General features: G+C 34.6%; 2 protein-coding genes across 2 annotated transcripts; one reads left to right on the top strand and one right to left on the bottom strand.

The window, feature by feature from the left end:
• Nucleotides 1-276: 276 nt before the first annotated feature.
• LOC133176051 (alpha-(1,3)-fucosyltransferase C-like) lies at nucleotides 277-1257 on the bottom strand. The gene has a single exon (XM_061311222.1). The coding sequence runs from the start codon at nucleotides 1255-1257 to the stop codon at nucleotides 277-279; it is 981 nt and encodes a 326-aa protein (XP_061167206.1).
• Nucleotides 1258-13028: 11771 nt separating this feature from the next.
• On the top strand, nucleotides 13029-16085 carry LOC133176050 (uncharacterized). The gene is made up of 2 exons (XM_061311221.1): nucleotides 13029-13044; nucleotides 15655-16085. The coding sequence occupies exons 1-2, from the start codon at nucleotides 13029-13031 to the stop codon at nucleotides 16047-16049; spliced, it is 411 nt and encodes a 136-aa protein (XP_061167205.1). The 3' UTR covers nucleotides 16050-16085.
• The last annotated feature ends 5439 nt before the right edge of the window (nucleotides 16086-21524 follow it).

Genomic DNA, 21524 nt, shown 5'->3' with positions numbered 1-21524 from the left:
CACACGTAGTGTGTAGAGATAGGAGGAACCGTTTCATCGACAACCAAGATGCAGCATGATATTGTCAGTGCATTCTGAGTTCTACAGAATTTTATTTGATATTTTTCTTTAAATTCCTTTTTTATCTGCTAAGTTTTTATATTTAATTTCAGTTTCTCCATGAATTAGCCTAAGAAGGAAAAATACACTTGCATGCCAAACACATATACATGTACATTATTCTGCCGAAACATTCATAAGTAAATGACATTGAATAATTTGATAAATTCTATATTTTTATTTTTCCATTGTACAATAAACATCAGGATTCAACACATTGAGCCAGGATTTGTTTTTCCTCACCTTCTTCCCGTTACTCACTTCTCTAACATATTTACATAAATCACACTGGGCATCAAAAACAGTTTTTTGAAATGGTTGAGGAATAAACTTGTCCTTTTCTTTTAAATACCGTATGTATTGTGTTTCATTAGAACCTATTCTGATTAATTCTTTGGCTAAAAGACTTACAGAAGCGAAATCTTGACTATTAATGTAAGTTCCCTTTGGAAGATAATGAGCAGCGCCTTTGGGTCCGTTTATGACAGGAACTAGGTTGGCACGGTTCAAATACAGCGCAAACAATTTTTCTGTTGTGTAACCTTTACATAATGAATTCTCGAAAGAAAAAAAGAATTTGTAATCTCTTTCGAACATGGACTGGCAACCATTCAAATTATCATATTGTTTGCCACATTTTTTAGTACCACATCTGCCGTAAGTATCCACTTTTAAGTATTTACTAAGCTCTTCAACCAATTTTTCTCTTTTGGAAGGAGTTGGACAGTGGCCCGAAACCCACACCGCGTCTTTGGTTTTCTTGCTGAATATCCCAGTGTAGTTTTTGATGACAGGTTCTTTTACTTTTTGCAGTTTACCATACAATGGCACATAAATATCGGATTCCTCCATATACGACATAGACAAATCAAAAAGGCCCATCCATTCTTTGTTTGGCTGCACCGTGTGATAAGGACTTTCTGCCGTGTTAAACACCCAAATTTGTCCTTTTTCTTTCTTGATCACTCTTTTAGGAATCCGTTTATGACTGAATATCACTATGTCAGCATTAGAAATATTGGTTTCCAAGATACAATTTGGCACGGAACATTTTGAACTGTCATAATACCGTAAATGATCTACAAAGTGTCCCTCTGCTTGGAACCAAAATGTGCGATATATCCTTGAATATGAATTATTGGATACCGATACGGTCATGTTAATATCTGTGTCGTTGAATAATAAGTCAAGATTTACTACTTTAGACAAGTCGGTCCAAAGAGGGTGCGCTGTATTGGGAATCAGGTACAGGATTATAACATAGCAAGTTATCGTTATACAACACAACGATATGAGAGTCCCATGCCTTTCGAACATCTCTTGTACTGAAATAAATTATGAAAATATATTCAAACACAGTGAGAGGGGGAAAAGCAATCTATCTAACACACGTTCAGAGAAATCTTTTAAAAGAATATAATAAAAGCATAAAAGATTCTTACTTTAATCTAGAGCCATCTTGATTTTTAGTTTGCATTTTCATTCGGAAATTTTTTTTTTTATTTCTACACAGCCATTTCTTATTCAGAGCAAGTGTTTTAAAGATGATTTATTTTAATCGTCAACCTTCTTAAATGACCGATCAAGCGAAAATAGAGATGAGTCTGATTTCTGAAGTACATTTTATATGTAGTTACATGTATGTCTAAATGAGAAAACTTTTTTTTCTAATATCGTTCCCATTTGACGAACTTCCTAAATGTACAAAGCATTGTTTGTTTTAGTTACTTTCTACCGGAATTAAATTTCTTTGGCAAAATTTGCATTCGATGTCAACGGTTATTTATGCCTAATTATGATAATTGTAAAATACACGTCGTTTTAATTTGATATAATTAGTACATCCACAATTCAAATATCAAACGCTACGCTAAAACAATTTAAGAAAAAGTTATGGTCCACGTTCAATCGTATTTGGAAAAAAAAAAAGAGCGTATCTTAACAAGGGGCAGAGAAAATTTCTTCCTGTATCGAAGGAGAGACTTTATCAAGTGAACACTATTAAGTCTTCCCATTCTAAGACATCCATATTAAGACATTTTAGTTTTAATTCCAAAGTAAAAAGAGTGTTTCTTTATAAATTTTTTACAACTACAAGTGAAAAACTATGTGAAGTTTTTTTTTTTTTTTTTTTTTTTTTTTTTTTTTTTTTTTTTTTTAAAGATATTTATCAATTTTTCTATTGACTGTGATATAATTATATAGTTATCAAGTACTTACCTTTGAAAAAAGCTCCGATAATAATAGCTTACTAACATTCATTTATACATGTAGAGTCTGAAAATCCTTCTTTAATTTCTTCAATTTCATAAAATCTTCTAAATCTTCTAAATCGAAAATACACGTTTATGGACCGATACAAGGAAGTATGTGCTTTTTTCATGTAATACCCCGCCTCGGGGCTAACACAAGTGCTAAAAATATCATGGTATATCTACCCTGGCTCTGTTATACATGTAGGTACATGTGTAATTTTATTTATATATATATATATATATATATATATATATATATATATATATATATATATATATATATATATATATATATATATATATATATATATATATAAAACTTGGATACTACTTATAAAGAAGAAAACATTGAGGTTAACATCAACTGGATTCCGAGCAAAAATCCTTTGTATTTAACTATTTGTCTCATATAGGCTAAAATAAATAATTCAATATATGAGGCAGATCAATTATTGTGTGAATCTCTCCGACGATAAATATATTGACAGACCGGAGAGCTACAGTTCCACCCATTAAAAATGTGTATATCGCGCGCAAAAAAGTGCATTTTTTTTTTCTCCATTTATTTCTCCGTGTCAACTCAAAATATTACAAACGTTGTGTTTCTAACATATTCCTTTACTCTTTTTAGATTAAAACATTTGAAAAATCTCGATAGATTATACTGCTACTTTGGTTTGCAAGATAATTTGGTCCAGCGCTTTTTTTAATCCATCTGTTTTGAATTTGAGGTAAGATTTTCTTAGAAATTAATCCAGAACCGAGCGCAGCTTTTGTGCGCAATATATATACTTGTCAGTTTTTTCTACATGGGTTGCGCTGTAGCTCTCTGGTCGTCCATCCTAATCTTTACATAGCGAGATCTGCAGCAGATACGGAAGTAGATAAGCTTCTGGTTAACCATCCGGACTTTCAATTCCTATAAATATATGTGTGTGTGTGTTTTTTTTTTTTTTTTTAAAGACTGTCTTATGTCGTTATTAGTTCCTTAGGTGTATTAATAAAGGAAAGGCTGCCATATTTTACTGATCATATGTCAGACACTTTAATCCAACCATATAATGAGATATATTACTGAAAGCATACAAATCTGGTCACTACATGTACAAGGTGACTTTACAAGAACTTCTAATCTACCATCGCTGTCATAGGATTAAGCCGATAGGAAGAGTGTGTTTACTACATGTACTTATTTTTACACTACACTAACTGAGAATGCTTTCATATTTGTTTGACTAATTATAGCTTAAGAACATTTTTTCATATGTTTGATAATCTATTGTGGCCCATCCTATCCTCAGGGTACATGATTTGAACAAATTCAAATATACCTTACCCGAGGATGCTTCTGAATTAATATGACTAATCATGAATTTGCTATTTTTGGTAAGAAGATTTATACGATTTATCCTATGTATTCTCATGTTAAACTATCACCATTTATGGCCCCTCCCTACCCATGGAGGTCATTATTTGAACAATCTTGAATGTAAACTACTTGAGGATGCTTCCATATAAATATGTCTAATCATTGCTTTACTGTTCTTGAGAAGAAGATTTTTAAAGGTTTTTCCTTTATATTTCTATGCAATACTTTGATAGCCCATTGTGGCCCCACCCTACCCCCGGGGGTCATGATTTGAACAAACTTGAATCTACACTACCTGAAGATGCTTCTAAATAAATATCACTAATAAAGGCTTTGCTGTTCTTGAGAAGATTTTTAAAGATTTTTCCTATATATTTCTATGTAAAACTTTGATCAGATCACCCAATATGGCCCAACCCTAACCCGGGGGTTATATTTGAACAAATTTGAATCTATGCTATCTGAGGATGCTTCCATATAAATATTACCAATATGGCTGTACTGTTCTTGAGAAGAAAATTTTAAAGGATATTTCCTAAATATTTCTATGTAATACTTTGATCGCCAATTGTGGCCCCACCCTAACCCCGGGGGTCATGATTTGAACAAACTTGAATCTACACTATCTAAGGATGCTTCTACATAAATATCACTACTAATGGCTTTGCTGTTCTTGAGAAGAAGATTTCTATAGATTTTTCTATGTATTTCTATGTAAAACTTTGATCACGCAATATGGCCCCACCCTACCCCCAGGGGTCATGATTTGAACAAATTTGAATCTTCATTATGTCAGAAAACTTTCATATAAGTTTCATCTTTTCTAGCCCAGTGGTTCTTGAGAAGAAGATTTTTAAATACAGCCTCCAATTTCTCACTATTTCTTAGTTATCTCCCCTTGGAAGAGGGTGTGGCTCTTCATTTGAACAAACTTGAATTCCCTTTACCTAAGGATACTCTGTGCCTAGTTTGGCTGAAATCGGCCCAGTGGGTCTTGAGAAGAAGATGAAAATGTGAAAAGTTTACGACGACGACAGACACGGGCAAATTTTGATCAGAAAAGCTCACTTGAGCCTTAGGCTCAGGTGAGCTAATAAAGAGGAAGTATAAGTTCGTAAATTCGAAATCTCGATCCCGATACAAATTTGACATCGGAAAGAACAAATTCCATATTTTTTCAATTTTTTTTTTTTTTTTTTAAAAATTCAAAAAATCGAGCGGCCGGTTTGCAAACCTAAAAATAAAAAAAAAAATGCTGGCCTAACATGAGATTGTGTACAAAGGCGCTATCACTTTACACTCAGTGGTGACATACTCCTGTCGATTCCCATTATTATAACGAGCAGAAGAATATCTACATTATTTTCGATGGAATATATTTATGCATATTCAATCTAATAATCAGGCTACACGACGTAGGAGACGGGTTTTTTTCGATATTCCTGGCCCTGTACATCAGGGACATGCGAGCTCAGTAACAATGCACAATTTGATTAATAACAAAGCAAACTGTAATAACAGTGTAAAATTTAATAATAAAGCAAACTGTGATAATTGGATTGTAACATTTTGTGCTATTACATTTTGCTTCGAGATCTACCTTCTTATCAATTCTGAGATATTCTATCTAACCATGACCTAAACATCAGGAAAAACTAAAACCAAAAAAATGTAGTTGCGGATCCCGCGAGAAGGTAGAGGCAGAAGGTTCAGTCCTTCCGTGATGTTCAGATCGAGTGCTTAAAGTAACAAAAGAATGACCTTGAAAACCCCCTCCTACTCAACCTGAAGACACAAAACGCTCCTATGTTATGAATATGAGTTACCATATTCTACAAACCGAATTTACATATCTGAACAAGGGCTGTAAACGCGAGGATGGGGGGGGGGGCTGCCCTCCCCCGACTTTTTTCTGTATATAGTCTTTTGCTGTAGGTTTAATGTGAAAAATTTCATTTAGATGCCCTCGCCCACTTTTGTAGCTGTAATGTCGAACACTGGCAAATTCCAGCATTTGTTAAAAAAATATACTTAACAGTAGGAGGAAGGTTCATCCCCTCCCCCTTACGATATAGGATTTTCGAGCTTAGACAGCTTAGTTTTTTGTTTTTTTGCTTGTCCCCCCCTTTTTTCTTAAACCTTTACTACTCGCCTATGAACAGTAATAATGATAACTAGAGCAAAGCTCTTTGCAAAGCCGGAGCTGCGGACTGGAAGTACTGACTTTGGGTCAAGGTCATGACACATTCTAAGGTAAAAAAAACAATCTTGAATGAGGTGTCAACTTCCAATATTTCACCAGTAGAAAGACGGTGAACAAATTTACAGTCCTTGTCCAAATGACCTTGCATTAAGACCATATCATTCTATGTTATGAGCAATCCCAATCTGTGGGTTTCTGACTGGACAAGTTCTTCCATTTTCTTTCAGACCTTACATCAAGTCAAAATATCTTATTCTCCATAGTTGTAATTTATTAAGTTCAACTCAATTATTTAAAGATTCATTGTAAATGTTTCATTTCCAGTTTGGATATTGAAAAACGTCGGCTAGCCGCTTCTTTGGGTTTCTGCCGTGACCTTAAATCTTTAAGTCCTCTCAGTAAATAAAAGTACAAGGTGCATTACGTTAAGCTACACATATGTACATGTATCACATCATGTTCTACAATGCAGATCACATTGTCTGCGTTACAACAAAATAAAGAAATATTTAATTCAGTAAATTCCGTAAGTGTATCTGTGTTTAATGATGTATGCTGATTTCATTTGAAAATATAAAAATTCCTTAATATTCAAATTAGGTATATTTTAGATGTAAAGAATTATGTACATGTAATTAAAACCTGAAATTCACGTCTGAAATAATCGAAATCCACGTCTTCATGTCCAGCGAATTTATTTACACGTACATGTAAGTCACATTTCTAACACAGAAATGTACCACTGGCGGATTTAAGGGGGGGGGGGCGTGGGGGGCGCACGCCCCCCCCCCCTAAAATTTTCAAAGTATGATATGACTAATATTAATAATGCCATACTGTGGTATATAACTAACCAATACCACTATTTTTGTGCCTGGTTTTACTCTTAAAATACACGAAAACCCAGGAGCTTCCGGGGGCTTCGCTCCCTGGGCCCCCTCTATTCAAAATATGATATGACTAGTATTAATAATGCCAAACTTTGGTACATATAAACTAACCAATACCACTATTATTGTGCCTGGTTTTACTCTTAAAATACACGAAAACCCAGGAGCTTCCGGGGGCTTCGCCCCCTGGGCCCCCACCAGGGCTTCGCCCCGGACCTACTGGGGGCCTTAAGGCGGCCCCCAGACCCCCTGCCTAAACGAAGTTATCCACGCCCCCCCCCCCCTAATCACAAATCCTGTATCCGCCCATGGGTACAGTAGATACTAATATTATGAAAGCTATGTTCTAACCAAGGCCCATTAGGAACCTACAGGATTTCACTTGGTGTGGTGGTGGTGGTGGTGGGGGGGGGGGGGGGCACATCCAAGCAGAAATTCTTTGATAAGCAAATGCAAAAAATATGGCATTAAACATCTTTTTTGAGAGGGCACGCTAAACTGTAAAATGAATCTTTGTTTTCTTTTGTATAGTATAATATTTGTTTTCTTTTGTATATACATGCATTATAGTATATTTGTTTTCTTTTGTATAGTATAATTATGATTTTTTTCCGGAGGGGGGGGGGGGGGACTGTGAAAACATTATGAAGAGGTTGCATTACCTGAACTCTTCACTTTCTGTTTCTATCAGTGTCCCTTTCAATAACAGTTATTTTGTTGCAAAGAATTCGTACACAGTTATATATGGTACAAACCATCTTAACTACTCTGAATCTATTTCAAACTTATTTATTTAAGAAACTGATACTTGGGGGATTGAAAGCCATACATCAGCAAAAGTGGTCAAAATTTCACCGATCTACTTTACCATGAAGTTCAGACTCTTTGTTTTGCAGTGTTTAGAGTCTCATTATTCTTTACTATACAGTCAGTTTCTTTTAACATTTATAAGAGGAATTATTATAATAAACAGAAGAAGCATGGACACTAAAACAGAGGAAAATTAAATCAAAAGCCAATCTACATGTTTTGCAATTGAAGTGATTTTTTTAATAACATAAATTGCATTATTATATAACTAATAAATAGTCTATTGTCTATAATAAAAAAAAAAACTACTAAAAATCTGAAGAATTTCAGCGTTCAGAATCTTAACGTTTTATTGAACGCTCAGTTTGCAAGATATATGCTCTGAAACATTCCGAATTCGAACGCCCCGTTGTAAACAAAAAAATGACGTCTGGTCAACCTTCATGATGGGTAGTGGCAGCTAGGTAAGATATGTCTATTACACAAAATATTAATTAATAATTAAGTACCTATAAGGATCAATAAAAACCCCAATAAGCAAATCATAGCACTTTGTAGGATCATTGGAATTACTTCCAGGAGAGACGCTGATATTGCTCAGTTTTAATTTAGATACTGATTCTGAATAATTATCATTAATTTTGATTTATTTTATTAAAATAATTAATATAAATCAGTGGTAAATGTTTTAGCTATATAATAAAGGAGATATTGAACTTATATTGGGGAATATTGGCACTCGTTGCCGCAACTCGTGCATTTGTAAAGCCAACTCGTGTCAATATTCACCAATAAAAGTTCAATAACCCTATAATATAGAATTCTATTTCCCTTTTAGTATGATCATAAAACAGACACGTTCTCGATGAAATTTTGTGGAGGAAAATTTTATACTATTTCTCGGAATCCTCTAAAAAGCATTCGTAACCTAACCATCATCAAAATAAAGAATATCTCTAGATGACGAAAAGGAAATCTTTCCATGTAATAATACCATGGATCAAACCGATGATTTCAGCAAGCAGACTATACATGCTGCACGGTGCGGTGACGGATTGCTTGTATGTTGTTTGACGTCCTATTCGAGAATTGTTCACTCATATAGAGACGTCACCGAATGTCGGTGTAGGGCTTCAAATTTAGACCTATACTCTGCACTTAGGGCCATTGAGCAGTGATAGTTCGTGCCAACGCCTACCGTGACACAGGGCCTCGGTTTTTAAAGTCTCACCCGAAGAACCTATGACTCTTATTTTATATGTCGGGCGCTTGGCGAAGGAACAGTCACAGGACCTCGGTTTTTAAGGTCTCACCCGAAAGACCCTTGACTTTCACTTCTAATGCCGGGCGCTTGGCGAAGGAACAGCCACTACCTATGTAAGACGCGGCTCGGCGAATGAGAATCGAACCCGGACCTCTCGATCACTAAGCGGACGCCATACCACTAGGCTCTCAGATGCGTAATTTTAAAATCTTAATCTGGACTTGCTTCCCGATAAATTTCTGGTTTATTATTATTTCATATCCTTTCCTTAGCATACATGTATATAAAAATGCGCAATGGACAAAAATATGTATTCTGACCCCTGCGTTTGGCTGCAGGCCCCAGTGGAAGATATCGTTATATATTTGGAATGGATCGTAAGAGAAAGTACTATTTCATCAGTTGTTAAAATTACAATTCTATACCTTCTGGATCGTAAGAGACAGTACTATTTTATCAGTTGTTAAAATTACAAACTATGCCTTCATTCTGTCTGATTTAATAGATCCTCAGATATGCGACAACAAGAGGTAACAATGAACTGTATACATTTATAAGAAACCTTGCAATTATATAATGTGAGTACTTTTACATTATGCGATAAGAAAATGTGTCATTTTTAATTATTACATGTGTATTAATAAAGAATAGAAAATACATAATTTACCAATCCTTAACATCATTTCTTTTATAAAGCCTCAATTTGTCACCATCCTTAAGAAGTCTTTTGAAATATATTTTTTATACTTCACTAACTTTGATCTTCTTTTCTTTACTCATTTCCATGATTTCTTTCACACGACATAAATCAAAATCTATAGCCTTATATATACGAGGGTTGTCCAGTAAAATCATGGACAAAGGATTTTAAATGAAAAATAATTCGTGTACTTACTGAAATTTTCAGCAAGTATTTACATATCATACATGAGTATAGCTTAATACTTTGACAAAATATAGACAATAATAAGGTTTTTATTATACTAAACGAGGCCGAGTCTAATTCGAGTGCGCATGACTTTGCGCAGTTTTTTTTAAATTTCATGCAGTCGACGGTGCGACATTACACCTTTCCTAAGTATTTAATAGCCATTCTCTGTAACCACTTAAACTTTTGTGGCACGCATAGTCACAGATTTTTTTCAAATTTGGCTAGAATTTACCACCTCATAAACTACTCCAAAAAATATTGTTAGATCATATGAATGTTGAGTAGTTACCATGGAAACGGTGTCTAAAGTTGATTTTTTCTGAAAAAAATGCAATTTTTGGGAATGGCAATCAATGAAATGCGGCTACTTCAATCCATGTTACTCACAGAAATAAAAAGTATGACATCTGATTTTAAAAGGTATTTAAAAACATTGTTGGTATTCAGTCTATAAATATAAGAAATCTATGATTAAAATAGCAGACATTCATTTAAAAATTGAATTATCTCCCTTTGATAATTGTGAGCTCTTTAGTGCGAGAGATAAAAAAAATCATTGGACAAAACTGACTGGAAGTTGTTAACATTATCAACATGTATCCTGGATTTCAAGTAAAATCAACTGGTGTTTTCTATTTATTTAATATGCATACAAATTTTAACCGCTTTGTTTATTTCCTGCATGCAAAAGAATAATTTTGATGAGTGAACAGTGGCGAAATGTAAAAGACCACATGGTACAGGAAATCAGCTCTGTGCATATTCATGATATTGAAGCCTAAGCCTCAAGGTCTTAGGAGTTTCAAAATGGGGATAAAAGATAAACTTGAGATATCAGAATTACATTGAATTGGTTGTAAGAAGAGGTACAATGTCCTAGTCAGAGTGACATACATGTATTATAATGAATACAGCCTTGGAAAGTCAGTGCCTTTTTAAAACAAATGTGAAAAAAAACTGAATTATAATGTGAGAGAACTAGGCTATTGATTTTACCTAAATAATTAAAGTCAAGCTACATTTACATGTTTGTACAGAACTGGAAGTTGAAGTTGAATATTGAATGATGTATGTAAGTTGATGTCTGTCATTAAAGGGATGACCATTTGATGCGAAGGGGGGGGGGGGGGTTACAGATTTTAGAAACTAAAGTCCGTTCTTGAAAATGTTGGAAATAAATAATCTGTCCTCAACTGGCAGGAAAATAAATAATCCATCTTTGATAAGTGCTACAACCTCCAACCCAAAGGCACTTGTTTCGGTAATGATTTTTAACCCATATTATAATAAGTATTATTATTATAAAAAATAATAAAAAAAATTATTCCCAAAACAAATGCCTACGCCCCCCCCCCCCCCATTCCCTTGGGGCGGGGTCGATTGTTTATTTTATTTTCAGACTTTTTTCAGTGAAGCAAAAAATGCATAATCTGTCCTGGATCATATTGGAAATAAATAATCTGTCCTTCAATTCCATGAAAATAAATGATCTGACTCGGAAAAAATTTGCCCCCCCCCCTTCTGAATCAAACGGTCGTCCCTTAACCCATAGTCAACGCAGTCATATTATGCAGTTTTAAACAGAATTTATGTCATTCATAATTTACAATTTTTATATGATGAGTGTTTTCACTTGATAGGATTTGCTACATTTGAAATATAAACTGATACTCTTTACACCCTCATTCTAAAATTAAAGAGCGTAAAAGTATATTTTATCTCTATTTAAAGGCTACATGTAGAAAAAAAAATCCACACCTAAAAACCCTGTATTTGTGAGGGATGTAACAGAAAACTCAATCTTTTTAATACTACTGTTTGCCTTTATCTGTATCTGATTCAGAAAAAAAGAGAGAAAAGTTATCTGTGTATATTTCAGATTTGAACTTCTTATTCAGTGACTTTGAAAATATTTACAAAGAAATTGATAATGTTCCTGATCCAAGTATTTTCTTTAAGGGAATTAATGATCTTTATCCAAAAAAAAAAAAGAATAAAAAAATTTTTTAAGGTCAGTAATGAAAATGTTTTGTTTTGTAATTGATTCCTTTCGACCAGTGAAAATTATACTTTCAATTTTTTTAAAGGGGGGGGGGGGGGAGGGGGTGTGTGTGTGTTTGCATAGAAATGCAAATTGTCTGAATCATATTTAAAGTTATCATTTTTATCAAGTTTATCATTTCTCTAGACTAAGATAAATGTAGATTGAACCTTGTAGCAGTAAAATTAATAGTAAATCTGTGTAGCTGTATTTTATTAATAATGAAAACATAAATAAATTTCTGACAAGCCCCCCACCCCCACCCCACCCCTTTCTACCAAAAGAAAAAAAATCATAAAATTAAACACAAAAAATCTATACTCGGGAATGGGGGCGGGTTGGGGTTAATCACTTATGAATGAACCGCTTTCTTTCATATTTATATATAACGTTTCTTAATGTTTCACAACGGATCCGTGTTTTTCTTACAAATGCCTCTTACCCATTTATTTGGGGTAAGTGCTTTTACATTGTTCCTGGAAGGGATGGAGTAAGTCCTGGTCATTGGTTACTTTATCATGTTCATTTTAAAAAATGAAAACCGTAGGAAGGAGGCAGGGACAGATTATTTTCAATATTTTCAAGGACTCAAGTTTAGAAATTATGTTTACAATACAAACCATAAGGTGTACAATTCTATCAAGCTTACCAACCAACTCAAACTTAGCAACCGACATAAATTCGAGAAAACACAAAATCAGATTATCTGAGCAGGTCCAGCAGATTTTTACAAAAGATTATTATTGATTAAATATTGGAAGTAGCAGATCTATTACTTAAATCCAGGCATATTTGGGTTAAAATATTTATCATCTCAATGTCTCTTAATTTTCAAGTTTTTAAGAATAATACATGATAGATTTTTACTGTATTGCAAAGTAAAATGGATTTAGGCTTTTTCTGTCAACTTCTCTGAAAAAAAAAGTCACAGGAAAACACATTCTGACTGTCACTGGAAAAGTGTGGAGTGTTGAATAGGGTCTAAAAATGTACATTTTAGAACAAGGACTTAGTCTACCAAAACAACAAAAGAGTGTATTTACATGCACGTAGCACAATGCTCTACGTACAAGTCACTCAATATGGTACGTGTATAGGCTTTCAATATTTTGAGTTGGCTACTTTTTTTTCAATAAATGAAACCATTCTCATAGCATTTTAACATTATGCATCAAGCTAAAGGTGAGAATGTAATACCAATTTCAGTAAAATGCATTGTATATAAAACAGGATACGACATTCACAATATCCGAGTTTAAATGCTATACTAACAAGCTAATTCAGAGAAGCTGTGTCCCCTGCTTAAGGAAAAAAAGAGCATGTACGGATCTTGAGGGGTGGGGTCGGAGGATGGTGGGGTTGGGGGAACGGGATACTTTAAGAGTTGCGGGCTGGACCAAAGGGAGTTATGATATAAAATTTCATTGCAAAAGCTTAAAAGCTTCTTGAGATATCGCACGGAAATGAAAAGTTTACACACAAACAGAATGTATAAATTTTTTACCTTGACCTTTGACCTTTTGAACTCGAAATCAATAGTGGTCTTCTTTAGGCCATAGGGAGTTTCAGTGTAAAATTTCATTGCAAAAGCTCGAAGTTTTTGAGATATTGCGCGGAAATAAAGTGTTAAAACAGACAGAATTATGATTCATGACCTTCACCTTTGACCTTAAAATCAATGGGGGTCTTCCTTAGGTCACAGGGAGTTGTTATATAAACTTTCATTGCAAAGGCTCAAAGGCTTCACGCGACATCGTGCAGAAACAAAAGTGTTGCAGAAAGACAGACTGACAGACGGATGGACGTCAGACAGACCTAAATAAATATCCCCCACTTTAAGTGAAAGTAGGGGATAAAATGGCAAATTTTATATACCATTGTGTCCTTGAACTTTGACCTTCTGTCCGTATTTACCAATTCATGTGATGCTAGTTACATGTATTGTCCACCAGAACTGTAATTTTGTTTATTCATAATTACGTTGTTTAAAACACAAGTATTATTTATGGCATTGAAGAAACGTGCTTAGTTTCCTTACTTTTCCATCTAAATCGAGCCATATTGACCTTGAACTTTGACCTTTTGTTATGAAAATTGATTTTTTTTTCTTTGTTTTTGCTATTGTGTACTATATGTACAAATTTGGTTTTAATCCATTTTAAAATACTCAGGTATTTATATGGAAACTGATAGTAGATACCTATTGCCCTTGTCTGGAATTCTTAAAAAAGCATTAGTTTGTAACCATGGTAACATTAAAACAAGATATGAATACCAAGTGGTTCTTTATGGTTTATATTACAACTATATATGGGCTTTCAAACCAATGTATTTATTTTTTCCAATATGTCCGCAAAAATTTATACCAGGCTTTTCAAAAGAGCCTAAAATCTACAATTTTTCCTTAGAAAAATCATACTTAAAAAGGGGGGATATTTTTTCTATGAGGTTAGGTTACTCAAATACCAGGAATTATCTAAAGAACTATAAAAATGATGTATTTTGACAAAAAGATAAAGTCATGTAAATATCTTTTTGTATTAAAGACTTTTAATTAGTCAAAAATGGTCATTTTTCATCAAAATTTAGCATTTTGTAGGCCATGAAAAATGTATGTTGGTTGCCATGGTAACCATTGACCATAGCAACCATTTTATTATGAATTTTAGTTTCATACATCAATATAGGAATGTGTGCCAAGTTTCATAAAAATCCAAGACCTAGCGTGCCACACTCCCTATATAAGAGTTTAAATGCTTACAGAGAATGGCTATTAATACAATACAAAATTAACATGATCTGTAACGTCTGTGGGGCTGAAAATGTGGTTTTAAGACAATTGATAGGGAAAAAAGGCTGAAATGGCTCTAACGACATCACTGTTTTCCGGTTTTGTAAGCGATGCATGATCGCTTCCATAAACTTTTAATAAATCCTAGACCAACCCAGATGGTATACTTTTTTGAAATATCACAATTTAGTGACTTTTTACAATAACACTCATGTATTTGACTGAAAAGAAGTCGCTAGGACAGTAATACAAACAATAGGCCTAAGGGCCTTAACGGTCACCTGAGTATAATACAACACTGTAAAGAATCCATGGAAGTATAAAACAAAAGTAACTGATAGACGAAGCAATGTTACCCAAGAATTTCAAAAATCTGGTAAAAATACCCTTGTTATAGTAACGTGCTAGACCCAATTGATCTCCTCGGGATCATACTTGGTTTTCCCAAGTCAATCTATTGGCTGCAATACTGGTCACCTTGTCAGGTGACATTTAAATATTCATTGCACGGGTTTTAACTGACCGCTGTTAGCGCCGAAAGTTCTATAGCCATTCGAAGGCTCTTTTCAGTGCAGATAACACGTCTTTTTGCCACTCTCTATTTCCACGTAATATGGGCGATTCGGGCGATGAGCTGACTTTAGATACAGATAAATTACCAAAAGACAGCACAGGAGGGACTTCTTCATTAGAAATCTCGGACATTAATTAAAATTAATTAGTTAAACTCTTCACGGGAGTAATACAGTCTCAATTCAAAACTTTCTCGGGGCAGTTAAAAGCGGAACAGTCCGAATCTATTTCGAAGAAACTCAAAGAAAATTCTCTGCACAAGATAAAGTCCGAAGGTAACCGAATTCAGTTCGAATTTAATGCCGAATTGTTAGAGGGCTTAGAGAAGATGGAGTCAAGAGCCTTTGACTTGAAGGATTCTGAATCATTGAAAATTATTTCCGACTTAAATAAAAAATTAAAAACGCGTCAGAAGTATATACGGATAGCTGATTCGTCTCCGGCCGGTTGGAAAACCGTCAACGAATACCAGAGTAACGAGATCGCAGACAACTCTGATGACGAAAAGAAGATTCGCAGCGCCGAAAACAGGGCCCTTAGACATCAGAAACAAAACAAGAGATTTCAGCCTTATGGGACACAAAAAACACCACCGGCGGCAGCAGCGGGATCTCCAGCTCAACTGGCTTTTCCTGGGGTTTCTAGTACTTTTCAGCCCTTTCCTGCATTTCAACAGCAGCAGCAACAGCCATTTCTCTACGGCCAGGGCAGAAACAAGCAGTCAAGGAGACAGCCTATGCCGTACGACGTTTGTTTCAACTGTTTTGCAACAGGGCACTGGAAGTCCAACTGCCCAAAGGGAAAGACCACTCAAAGTCAATGATAAGTATACAGGTTGTTTGACTTGTGTTCACGAAAAGATTCAAAAGAGTAAAACAGAAAGTAGCATAAAACACAGTTTAAAAAGACATTACAGTAAATGGGAAGAAATTGGGGCTTTTACTTATATTTTGAAAGTCATACATTCTGGTTACGAAATTCCTTTTATTTCCGTTCCACCGTCTATGATTTTTCGAAATAACAAATCTGCAAGAATTAACGCTGACTTTGTCACATCAGAAATATCCCAATTAATTAAGACAGGTTGTGTTGTAGAAGTTACATACAGACCACACATTGTAAGTCCCCTCAGCGTCGCGGAAAACAGGTCGAAAAAGAGATTGATACTAGATTTGAGTCGACTTAATAATTATGTGAAATATGAGAAAATAAAGTTTGAAGATTGGAAAACAGCCCTAGATTATTTTGAAAAAGATTGTTATTGTCTAAAATTCGATCTCAAATCTGGCTATCATCATATAGATATTTCTGAAAGTTTCCAGACATACCTCGGGTTCTCATGGAACGACAAGTATTACTGTTATACCGTGCTCTCGTTTGGTTTGTCATCCGCTCCATTCATTTTTACAAAATGCCTAAGACCTATTGTTAAATTCTGGAGAAAGAGGGGTATAAAAATAGTACTTTACCTAGATGACGGTTTTGTGTTTGCCCCATCTAAACAGGAATGTTTTTCAGTTTCTGAATTCATTCAAAAGAGTTTGTCAGAATTTGGGCTACTTATTAATTTTGAAAAATCTGTATTTTACCCTACCCAGAATTTAGAATGGTTAGGAATTTCTTGGTATTCAAAGTCATTTTCTATTTCAGTGCCAACAAGACGTCTTGACGACACAGTTGCTTGTTTGCAGAAACTAGTGAAGAGTTTTCCTAAAGTGACGGCCAGAGAGTTGGCAAGAGTGGTCGGAAAGATTATGTCAATGTCACCAGTAATGGGTAACATATGTAGTATAATGACCAGATTCTGTTCTATAGAGATAGCATGTAGAAAGTCATGGGACGATATTATTGTATTTACACACAAGAACGAGGTTCTAAATGAATGTAATTTTTGGTTACAATGTATTTACTCAGAAAAAAACAAGGTATTTACACATACTGACAAAGAAAGGTGTCATCATTTACTCCGATGCCAGTAGTCTAGCGTCAGGAGCTTACACTGTTGAAGTTGATTCAAATATTTCACTTAATGTGGAAAGAGTTTGAGAAGGGTATGAGCTCTACTTGGAGAGAGCTTCGGGCGATTGAATTAGCTTTAGCTTCATTTAAAGATAGTTTAGTGAATAAAGAAGTAAAATGGTTCACTGATAATCAGAGCTGTGTAAAAATTGTTCAGTCTTGCAGTATGAAACATCATTTACAATCTCTTGCTTACAATATTTTCAAGATGTGTGTAGAACAAAAAATTTCAATTGACATACAATGGATTCCCAGACTAGAAAATGATAAAGCTGATTTTCTAAGTAATATCATAGATCACGATGATTGGGGTGTTACTGCAACATTTTTTGAATTCGTTAACAATTTGTTCGGAACTTTCACTGTTGACAGATTTGCAAATTATAATAATTGTAAGTTGGGGCGGTATAATTCAAAGTTTTGGAATCCTGGCTCGGAAGCTATTGACTGTTTTACACAAAACTGGGAACATGAAAACAATTGGTTAGTACCCCCTATTCACTTAGTAGTTCGCGCTATAAAACATCTAATAGCCTGTAAAGCTTTCGGGGTCCTAATTGTTCCAAACTGGCCCTCCGCTGTTTTTTGGCCGTTTATTTTTGATAAAGATATGACGTATAGATGGTACGTTAAAGATGCTTTACTATTCAATGAATGTACAGATATACTTATTCAGGGTGATAACAAAGCATGTTTGTTTGGGTCAACAAATTTCACTTCTGGGATACTGGCAGTAAAGTTAGACGCAAGGTCTTAAAAATAGAACGCTCAAGTCTGTTGATAAACTCATGTCGAGTTCAGCATGTATAATTATGTAGATACGTTTTGAGGTGTATTGCAGATGAGCTGGGGCCCTGGTACACCAGATTGTTTGTATTGGTTAGATGTATTGCAGTTGATATATGGTCCTGATACATCTATTTAGTCGGTGTATTGCAGTTGATTGAGAATCCTGATACACCATGACCATTGTACTAGTTTCAAATTAATCATTGTATTCCGTTATATACATTTTTCAGATATATTTAAAACGGGACGGTGGTCAGATAGTGCAAGGATCGAAGATCAGCGGTTACAGCAACTAAGGGACCTTTTACCAACTTACTGCCTTAAATCAAGAGCAGGGAATACATTAAGTCAATACAGGTACGCATTCAATGCTTTCTGTCGATGGTGCGGCGCTTTTTTGCCTTCTATTTCTGCATTACCCGCAACGGATGAACACGTGGCTCTATATATAATCTCTATCGCTAAAGATTGCAAATCATCAAGCAAAATTCAATTAGCTACACATTCCATAAGCTGGGCCCATCAGTTAGCAGGATTAAAAGATCCATGTGAATCTGCTTTAGTGAAATTGACAAAGGAGGGTGCAATAAGAGAGACTTCCAAGCCTGTTGTGAAAAAGGAACCAATCACACCAGATCATTTGAAATTATTGGTTCAGAGATACAAATCGAATAATTTATATAATATGCGTACTTTATGTTTGTGTTTGTTAGGTTTCGCAGGGTTCCTCAGATTTTCGGAGCTCGCAAATATTAGACTTAATGATATATCATTTGATGATGTGTGTATGAAAATTAACATTGTCAAAAGTAAAACGGATATTTATAAGGAAGGTCACGAGTTGTGTATTGCTAGAACTCATGGTGATACTTGTCCTGTACATATGTTAGAAGAATATATAAAATTGTTAGATGCTGAAGTTGATTCATCAGAATATTTATTCAGATCTTTGACGTTCTGTAAAAATACAAATACATATAAAGTTAGAAGAGATAATCGGCCTTTGTCTTATACTAGAACACGAGAAATTGTTTTAGATGTTTTTGGAGAAATAGGGTTAGATAAGAGTAAATTTGGTCTTCATAGCCTACGGTCAGGCGGGGCCACTTCCGCTGCAGCGGCTGGTATTAGTGATAGATTGTTTAAAAAGCATGGGCGGTGGAGGTCAGAAAAAGCTAAAGACGGCTATGTGAAAGAAAATATTCAGGAAAAATTATTTGTAACCCAAAACTTAGGTATTTAAAGTTTATATACAAGTCATTCCCTTTATCGCTAGCTCTTCTTTGTCTTTCGAAAAAAGTAAACTGCACTATCAGAGCGCTTCATATCCTAATATACGTGTTTGTGTTTATTTTATAAATTATTTATGTTCGTTTGAGTGGCACGAATAAGAACATAAATGTATTTATCAAAGGTTTTAATAACACGTGTTCGTGTTTATTTATATCTGTAATCTATTGGCTGCAATACTTGTCACCTTGTCAGGTGACATTTAAATATTCATTGCACGGGTTTTAACTGACCGCTGTTAGCGCCGAAAGTTCTATAGCCATTCGAAGGCTCTTTTCAGTGCAGATAACTGAATCCCCACCCCACCCGCCCTTGCTTTTACATGTTTAATAAGATTTTATATTAAAAAATACTGTTTTGTTTTGTAGAAAGGAAGACACAGAAGAATTGTTTATGACATTTGTACATATGTGTAAAAAGTAAACTGCACTATCAGAGCGCTTCACATCCTTATATACGTGTTTGTGTTTATTTTATAAATTATTTATGTTCGTTTGAGTGGCACGAATAAGAACATAATATATATATATATATATATATATATATATATATATATATATATATATATATATATATATATATATATATATATATATATATATATATCCCATACAACTCCAATTTTTGTACCCGGAAAATTTAATTTCAATATATATTTCCAAATTAATTTACGTAAAGATGTGGCGCTTTCGATATTCAAGGGACAAAACGGTGCTTTCCTTGAATATTTGCCTACTGGTCAGTTATAATCTTCATCTGTTTTAAAAAAGATTCTTCACAATACTCTCAGTATCGCTTAATGTCATGAGGTTGCTCAGCCCTTTTTAACGCACCCGCAGAGTGCCACAACGATAAATAACATATGATTGGGGTTCAGTAAGGGTATTTAATTCAAAAACTATTCATCCCTCTGAAAGAAATATCTTAAACCCCTAAGCGCCCCATCCACCTTGTTTGGTCACCGTCACCAGTATCGTATTATGACAACAGCCAATACAAAAGTGCATTGAAAAAATGTTCTAAGTAAGATACAAGTTGCTGTCCTTTAAAAAAAAGGACTGCAATACGTGGACCATATGCATGTGTTTCTAAACGAAATTCAAAGAAAATTTCTAGATTTAGTGATTTTACAAAGGTGTAATTAAACTTAATTTTTGTACATGTATCTTGTAATTTTCATCGTTATTTAAGTCAGCTTAATTAGGCTGTAATGATAAAAAAAAAATCATGACCTTGAAATGATATGAAAATGAAATGTTGATCTAGGTATCTATCACAATTGTAATGTAGCCTTAAAAATTAACAACAGAATTAAAAGAGGCTTACATGTAAGCATGCAGGTATGGTTGAATTTTAACTCCATTGGCGGATCTAGGGAGGGGGAGTTCGGGTGCTGGAACCCCTTTATTTTTGCAGAAAGAGGAAGAGAGAGAGAGAATGTTTTTTTCTGTAATATAGATATTTTTACGTCTAATATTTTCAATAAAATAAGTACTTCAATCTCTGCCCTTTCTGCTTTCTAGATAGCGTTTTGCTTATTGCTTTCCTCCGTGTACCTTCACTACCCCGGCCCCGGGCCTCGACCACCCACACATAACATGAAAGATTTCACTTTGATATCATCGGAAGATTCCGGCGAATGTACTGCTATGTCATTTTTGGACCATCTTCTTAAGTAACTAACTTTAAGAAGAATGCATAAAAAGTCATGAAAGGGAGTATCCATAACAGGATATTTATCTCCTTATATTATGGGGATATTTTAATCAATGAAGAGAAAGTTCAAAATGTCCGCGTAGTATGGGGGGAGGGCGCTCACTTTTGTTATAATTTTAATATATATGTTTTGATTTGCATTGGAGGCTCCCCAGCACTTTTTGTTGCGGGAAGGTTCCAAATACGGAAATTTAAATCAAACATTTAAAAGAAATCAAAATGTACCGAAAAGTTAGACGAAATCCCCCTCCCCCGAAATAAGGTTTTACAGTGTGGTGCACAGGTTGTTTTTTTTTTTAAATTTTATTTATTTATTTTTGCTTGTCAACTCTTTTTGGAGGTTGCCCCCTTTGAAAAACTCCAATTTAAGTGCCTGCGGTGTGACCAAGACCCTCCCTCCCCCTGGATCCGACCCTTTACTGGAGCATTAGAGGGTCTCGGCACTAGAAAGTCTCGGGTTATCTAAAGCGATGCTAGGTTATCG

The sequence above is a fragment of the Saccostrea echinata genome, unplaced genomic scaffold (genome assembly GCF_033153115.1).
Source record: "Saccostrea echinata isolate AGI-Se365-2 ecotype Australia unplaced genomic scaffold, CSIRO_AGI_Sech_v1 ptg000065l, whole genome shotgun sequence".
NCBI lineage: Eukaryota > Metazoa > Mollusca > Bivalvia > Ostreida > Ostreidae > Saccostrea > Saccostrea echinata.
The sequence above is the reverse complement of the archived record's forward strand: the minus strand, read 5'-3'. Positions and strand labels throughout refer to the sequence as shown.

Excerpts from the sequence above, each read along its gene's own strand:
- LOC133176051 (XM_061311222.1), bottom strand. The coding sequence starts at position 1,257 with ATGACCGTATCGGTATCCAATAATTCATATTCAAGGATATATCGCACA.